The following is an 8,143-nucleotide window of genomic DNA, read 5'->3' on the forward strand; positions in this document are numbered from 1 at the left end:
AACAATGTATTCATCCCTATTTAGATTATTTTTATTATTCTTCTACAAACAATAATTTTTCAATCAACACAACCTTATCTGGGATCACAGGATACTCAACATCCAGGATACTCCAATGCCAGCTGAGGATGATGGCCCAGATGTACCCAAGTGACTCACTGCAGGGCACAGAGCTGCAGTGGCTCTAGGCTCTCCAACACTCCAGCTTTTTACTCAGAAGATGCTTCATGTAGGGCTACTTCCACATTAGTAAATCTAATGGGGACTGAAGATGTGGGAAACCCTTTCCAAAGATGCCTGCAAAGTCTCTGTAGAAGCCAGTCTAAATCTGAGATGCAAAAATCAGCAAGATCCAACTCACACTCTGCAGGGGCTCTCAGGTGTCCCTCCACCACATCCCACAAACACAATGCAGGCTGCACAGAGCTGCTGCTCTGGATCCCCAGAGATGAACAGTTTTATCCTGCCAGAAGAAAGCAGATGCACTGCTTCCACCCCAGGCCCACTGAACAGTTGTGCTCCTGTCACACTCTACCAGAGCTAATACAGCCAGTCAGGACCAAACTCCCTGCACAGGAAGGCAGGCATGGTATCTGCATCTGTACAAAGCTGACCTACAACACAGATAAATAAATGAACAGAAGATCATTTTATACTTGCCTATTTATACATGAAACTTTTCCCTTCACACTCCAGATACAAAAACCCACTCACATCTGAGAGAAGAACAAGATCTCAGTGCCAAGGCAGGGTATTTATAATGGAAAGAGCTTCTCAGCCAGAACTCTCAACATGGATTAGTGACCTGCACTGAGACAATTTTGAAATCACAAATTTATAGAGTAACTGGAGAGTCCTGACAAGACTTCATTCTGTCCTTTTGACAGGCACTCAGAGACTTAAATTTAATCCCCACATCATTCAACACACATCATTCCTCACACCTAGAGAGACACCAGACACATTTGAATATTTATGCAAGTCTTAATTATACAAGCATTTTCAGCTCTCACACATTACAAATGTATAAATGCCTAAAACAATGCCTAAAAACTCAAAAGATGGAGAATTAATTAAAAATTGATATATTTACTATCTCTTCCATACAATGTTCAAATCATCATCATTTCTGTCCTTATTAAAATGAATTTTCAACAAGCATAAGTGCATTTAACCAATTATGCACACAGCCTTGGGAAATAATCTGCCAATTCACATATAACTTCAAATAACTTCATTACAAAGACAAGATAACACAAATTAAAGCAAGAGTTTTAAACTCATCTGTATTTTCTTAATTTAAGATTGCAGAAGTCATTTCTTAAATCAGCTTCTATTAGAAATTTCCTTGAGATCCTTCCCTGTGCCCTGCATTATCAACAGTACCAGACAATACTTAGAATAATGGACAGAAAAAAACAAGAAGTATTTAATACACCACAGTAGGATTAGTTTAAAGAAAACTAGTCTCTTGCTTCTTTCCCCTCATCCGCATTCATTTTTTGCCATATTGTATTTATAAAATACTCTGCAATGTATGAATTTGAAAGTTTATCTCATACCAAAAGAAATCTGAGGAGGGGGAAATTAACACATAAATATCAGGAACATTATTCCAAGACTCAATAGGCATAAGTGCTTTAAATAAAACTGGCATACCTGCAATGGTGTGCACGTTCAGGTTTGATACTACAGCACTTTGGACATTTGTAGATCACTTCTCCTGGCTTCAGTTGCAAATTATCCATGTATTCTTTAGTGGCATTTCCTTTGGGTACAGCTCCCTGAAATAATTTCAATTAAAGGAGAAAAAGCTTCTTAAATGGCATGAGAGCATTTAAAAATGCATTTTATAGACTTCATACCCGTAATCTCAGGATAGTTGCTGAAATAAGTTCATTTATTCAAACCTACTCTGCCATAAGCCAGAATTATTTCTACATTAATAACTTATCTCTGCTTGACCTCAAATCCAGTTTCATTTCAGCAAGACTCATCTATAGCCAAGTATTAGCATAATTCTGATAGAATCTGTCACCAGCATGGATAAAACTGAGAGGAAGGCACATCTTTACATGCAGATGCAAGCACTACAGGTCCAGTATTTGCTGAGAAGCTACTCTGAACAAGCACTACTCAAGAGACAAGCTTCTTACAGCAGCATATGTTAATTGTGGTGATTTTCCATTACTAGACCAAGTCACCCACCAAAGTTAAATCAGCAAGAACTACTTGAAAGGTGTTATATCTACTCTCTGAATCCAAAATTTAGCCACCTGCCCCATGTCCACAAGTTTCTGAGAAACAGCAGTCACCCTTTTTTTCCTCTAAACTTAAGCCCTTAGCTTGGACACTGTTCAGCATGAACCACCACTGGTTCTTTATTGTACATCTGGTATCTTCTGCTGCCTTCTGCTACTGGGAGGGTTTGTGCAGCTCATTCAGAAAAAAACCACTGGCAACTTCATCACTCCAATAGACACCTTAAGGAAATTTTTGGGACAGAATTAAGAAACCAGCAGACACTTCAGATTCAACTGTAAAATATTTCTCCACTTAGGCAGAAATTTTTTGTTGCCTATGGCCTGGAATAACAATCTGGTGTTTGCATTGCCTGAGAAACAGCCCAAGTTCTGCCCCAGATGAACTCTTTGGCTAAGTGGTGCTTCAAACTGGAGCCAGTTGGCTTTGCTGGCTGGGAGAGTTTCTTAAATACTCACACTGTACTGCTGAAGTGTTTGTTGCAATGTGACTGTTCTCACTAAAGTTAATACCTTAGTGTAAACATGGTGAAATATTTCAGAGAGAGCTCCTAAAGCACAAATGTATTTTTTCTCAGTTAAATTTGTGCTTGCAAAACACATCTCATATTCACCTGTTAGTAAGGACAATAAGTTCAGGCCATGCTTTTAGCATTTTGCTGATTAAAATAGGCTCTGCTTCAAAGACACCTTCCATAGTCTCCAACATTCACCAGTTCCTTTCAAAGAAAATTCTATTTTTACAATTATAAGAATAAATTTAGTTCACATTTGTTTTCAGGGAGTTTATTCCTTTTTCCTCCAATCTTAGTTTCTACCACACAGTCACGTCTCCATTCTGGGACTCAACAGGAAAGCAGTGGAGGAAAAAAGGTAGCAATGCATTTCAGTTTCTATCATGTTTTATCCATAAAGAACAACACAGATCTAGAAAGGCACACACTTTTTCCAGGACATATTTTTAAGCAATCTGTTCTTAAACCATTCACTTTCTTAGCTGTCACAGTCTGCAAAAGTTGTAACACTTCATCACTGGGTGTGGGCTCAGAAGTAAATCAAAGACCTAGCAAACCATTAACTACAACATCCTGCTTCTTTTTGAACACTCCCATAACTTCTATATACACTGTTAGCCTCTCAAAAATCTGGAGAAAAGAGGCTTTTCCCCTTGCCCCTCTCTCCCCAGATTTATTCCCTAAATAGAGTAATAAATTTTAGTACCCCCAGGGACGGGGCAGCCACAGCTTCTCTGGACAACCTGGGCCAGTGTCTCACCACTGTCACACTATGGAATTTTTTCCTAATGTTTAACTTAAATCTCCCCTCTTTCAATGACCCTCTCTCTCCCTTATAAATTAATTTAATACTGCCTGCTCCTCAAGTAAAAAATTCTGTTTTCATTAACAGAACAACATGAAAATAGAAATATCATTGCTTCTAACTGACCGTTCTGCATCTAACACTGCTCTTCCTAGCAGGAGGTGATTGATACCACTTCCCCAAATGTCTCAGCAGACCATGAGCTACAGGAGAGGACAATCCAACGCCAAGAAGGTTCACATACTTACTGGATCAGTTAGCATAGTTCTCAGATGCGATGACAAAGCCAGCACTGCCAAGCAGTTAAAGAGAACACCATTGATCACAGAGTACCAAAAGTCTTTGGAAGGCAGCAACATGACAAAAGTCACTACGAAGTCTGCATAGACAACCAGAAGCCACGTCATGATGGCACAGACCATCCCACAGCCATCTCGGATGAACCAAACCCTCTCTGCCATGTCAGCCTCAGAGGAAGAGGAGTCGTAGCTGTCATTTTCAGCCAGAAGTGGGTGGTGCTCAACATCACGGAACCTGTGCCCTGATGACTGCATGGTTTTCTGGCCTCGCCCTGCAGGAAGCCAAGATACCATTATCATCACACATGAGGAAAACTGGAAATACAGGTGGCCTTCATTTTTCATTCCTGTACAATAAAACAGATCCAAGTTCAAAACAGATGACTGAGATTTTTTTTTTCCATCAAAACCTGAACAATTCTGTGACGACATAAAGATGAAATAGTTCTGTAACCAAAAGATACTAATGTAAAAGGTTTAATTAATATAAGCTATTAACTGAATTCTGTAATCTTTTACTTTTTTTTTTTTTAATAATGCAGCTTTAATGCTTGACAAAGGGATTTTAGAATGGTTTTATTTCTATCTTGCTGTGACTCTAAACCATTGTTCCCCTTTTGTCAAGAAGCCTCTTTTATCTCAAACTAAAAATGGCAAAATCTTCATTAAATTACACCTCGTGTGTCAGAAAACAGTGAATTATGTCACCAGACTGTGGACTTTTCACATTGCTCCAGCAACCCAGGGAAGAGCAGAAAGAAAAAACAGACTGGAAATCAAGCTGTTCCAGCACACTGTTCACAACAACAGAGCAAGTTAGGAAGCAGCTAAATTTGTTGGCAGAAGTGATATTATGTTGAATAAAAACCACAAACTTGTTTCAAAGATACACTGGATAACTTACAAAATGGTCTCAGATCAGACCCATCTTCAGGGGAAAAAACCCATGGTGGTTAAATTAGCATGGCAACAGATTACATGAATCAGATTTAAAAAAAAAAAAGTTAATTAATTTCATTTAATAAAAACTCTTCCAGGGCTTTGTTTTTGTTCCCATGTGGAACAAAAACAAGACTTGAAACCTTAACATTTTTCACAAAAACAGATTTATTTCCCAAACACATCTAAAAAGCACAGATAGGAAACAGAAGAATTCAAGTGCTGTCAAGAAACAGGACACAAATTAAAGCTTAAACATTATGCATTAAGAATAGCCCTGCTACTTCAAAAGTCTGTGTTCTTAAAATCTTATTGATTCCTGCTATTAAAGGGTCATGTCTGAGATAACCTTGAGAGCAGTATATTGATTAACAACAGCCACTCTGAAGTCTGTTTCTTCCCCTGATTAATGGCAGCCTTTACAGGACTGGCAGGAATCACAGCACTTCAGTTTGCATCCCCAAAACTTGAATACAGGATCATTTTGTTAGTCTAAAATGGTCCAGATGACCATTACCAGGTAAAGAGACTCACATAGAGATAATTTTCAGATGAAGCTATGAATTTTTAAATCCCTTAAAAAAACCCCTCAGTCCTATCTACCAGGAATCAATTCAGATAAACTTTTTCTGCCCAGTAAACATTTCTGATCCTTAAGTCTTGATGCCAGAACTAGGTAGGAATAATCCAAGAAAAAAGAAATTAAGTACATGCAGATTGCAGGGTAGAAATTCCAGAGTGATAGTTAAAATAACTGTCTCCTACAAGTACCTCAGCTACATAAGTGCGGGCTACATTCCCTGGCTGGGACACAGATCAAACAAACTGAAACATAACCCTGGTAACTCAGATCTAGTTAACAATGTCATATTATATTTTCTAGTAGTTAAACATTGTGCTTTCTGTCCACACGTTGGGGTTTTTTGGTTTGTTTGGGTTTGGTTTTTTTCCCCACAAAAGTCACCTCTCCTAACCAGAATGTGGCTACTAAGCCATGGGTGAAAGACAGAACAGACATCAAGACTCTGAAAAAAATAAATCAGTATTTGTTTTATGTCAGAACAAAAGTAAATTTTAGATTAATTCTGTGACTCTTTTAGCACATAAATTAAAAGGCATAAAATTCCTGTATCAATTTTGTTTAATTGTATTAAAGACAACAAATTATTTTTGCACAACAGAAAAAATCCACATACCTCACAAATGTTCTGTATGTTATTCTGACATCATGTCCTTCCTTTGGGCTGTCCTGGGCTATTCACATAGTCATATCTGATGTAATCTGAAAAGACATCATCAACTAACTGATTGGTACTCTTGCTTCATCAGGAAAAGAAGGGTTAACCACAAATAATCTACATAGATAGAAGTATTTTGAAATAGGCTGCAAGTTTACAGCAAACAAGCTTCTGACCAAGAGGAAAAAACTGCTAGATTAAGCTATCAAAGAACAAATTTTAAAACTCTAAACAGTGTTTCAAGTTAACATTGTATCAGTCTTTTGTGGCTGTTTCTTAAGATGAGTTGGATTTACAGAACTTAGCATTACAAACTAAGGTATCCAAAGACCTACTTCTTGTTTCTGTTTGCCACAGAGAATGCAAAAATAATCATCTTGCTTGATTGTCTTCAGAGCCTTCAGGAAGGTTTTAGGTAGCAGGTTATTAATAACAAGTATCTTTGCCCACCGTTATTTTAAAAATTGTAAGAGAAGATGGGAAACAAATAGGTTTTACCTGTAATTATTAGACCAAGCTATGGCAAATTTAAAATGAAGAAACTACTCATTCTAGAATCTGTACATAAAAGAAAAAGGCCTGCAACTGTGCCAAAGGGAATACGCACTTTGAAAGTTTTCCTTGCTAGAATTCCACCACATAGGCAAATAATTACCATATGGCTTATGATACACAACATTTATAGTCACTTAATTCTAAAGGAAAGCTTCTGAAACTAGCTTGTTATAAAAAATATTCCAAACGCAACATGACTGATGGGAGTTATTCAGCACACATCTTGAAATTTTGCCAATTCAAGGAGAATTATTCCAATGCAGCCTTCCCCTGAAAATGAGAAGGCTCATGTCTTATTTAAACAATCTCTTACTCTCCTGCAAGCCTAAAAGGCAATGCAATGTTTATTATGCACATATAATTGCATGAAGCTACTGATTGCTTTCTGTTTTGCTTTATAAATAAGCTTTGATACTTTTGTTGAACAAGTTTTCACAATACTGTGAAACCCACAGTCATTAAGTTGTCACTGGCATGGCACTTTGCAGACGCTGAGTAGAATCACAGAAAAAAGGAGACAGGTTGAGTGTAGCACATTAATTTGCAATGTCACCCACCCATTCTCTGACTTGAAGACGACAAGCTATAGAAAAGATATGCTAAGCCTCTGCAGGTGAAATATTAAAGTCAGAGTAATCATTTGAAATAGTTACAATTCATTGACAAGACAAAACATGATTTGTTCAGTCAGTACCCTGATCCTAAAGGCAATTCTCTGCAAAATTTCACTGTTTATTGTAGCCTCATCAGTTACTGGTTCACATGGAAGTGCGACCACAGTTCAACTTTTGTGACAATAACCGATTTAGGCATTCTCATGTAATTTATCCCTCCCCTGCTCCTGTATACTGTTCTCCTCTCCAGCTGCCATTACCCCCTGCCTTGGTCCCCTTCAAGGAGAAGAGGATTAATGTTTGAAAAGCACTGAGCCTTTGCTGCACACTTAAAGTACAATCCTGCAGGACAAAGCATGACACTTCAACCTCTCTATGCCAAACAACAGGTTTTAACTTGACCTTTCTAAAATCCTTATCTACCATTGTAAGATAACAAGAAATTATTCAACATTTCAAGCAAAATGCCATCTGTCTGCAGGCGTGATTATATGAAACCTAAACTGATGCAGTTCCACTCTGAGGTGTTACTTGAAATTCTCAGGTTGAGAATGCATCATCTGAGCTGCACCTCATTGTTAATGAGATGCAGGCCCAAAATGCAGATGTATTGTTGTAATTAAAAAAATGTAAGGTACATTACAAACTCATTATGACTGAAAAACAGTATTGTAAAATGACTGTGCCTGTAGTTTCCCAGTGGAGCTAAAGAAGTCCCACTGCAACAGCAAATCTTCCTGCTCTAAGTTTACTGGAAGACAGTTACCAAGGGCATTAGGAAGATGAATGATGCAGTACAACTACTGTATCATGAGGCCCCTCAGCTGTCAATTAAATAAAAAAGGGCATTTCAGGGTTAATCACAGTCCTTTTCCCTGCCATCTTTTGAGGAAAAAAAGGAAAACATTGTTGTAGGG

General features: G+C 37.9%; 1 protein-coding gene across 1 annotated transcript in view; it reads right to left on the bottom strand.

Annotated features, from left to right (window-relative positions):
• The window catches only part of ZDHHC7 (zinc finger, DHHC-type containing 7), a 12,854-nt gene extending 6,751 nt beyond the window's left edge, over positions 1–6,103 (bottom strand). The window contains exons 1-3 of the mRNA XM_010006212.1: positions 6,016–6,103; positions 3,830–4,152; positions 1,660–1,784 (exon numbers count right to left, since the gene is read on the bottom strand). Coding sequence (XP_010004514.1) covers positions 1,660–1,784; positions 3,830–4,135 — 431 coding nt within the window. The 5' untranslated portion in view covers positions 4,136–4,152; positions 6,016–6,103. The remainder of the gene's footprint in view (positions 1–1,659; positions 1,785–3,829; positions 4,153–6,015) is intronic.
• Positions 6,104–8,143: the final 2,040 nt, after the last annotated feature.

The sequence above is a fragment of the Chaetura pelagica genome, unplaced genomic scaffold (genome assembly GCF_000747805.2).
Source record: "Chaetura pelagica isolate M959 unplaced genomic scaffold, ChaPel_1.0 scaffold139, whole genome shotgun sequence".
Taxonomy (NCBI): domain Eukaryota; kingdom Metazoa; phylum Chordata; class Aves; order Apodiformes; family Apodidae; genus Chaetura; species Chaetura pelagica.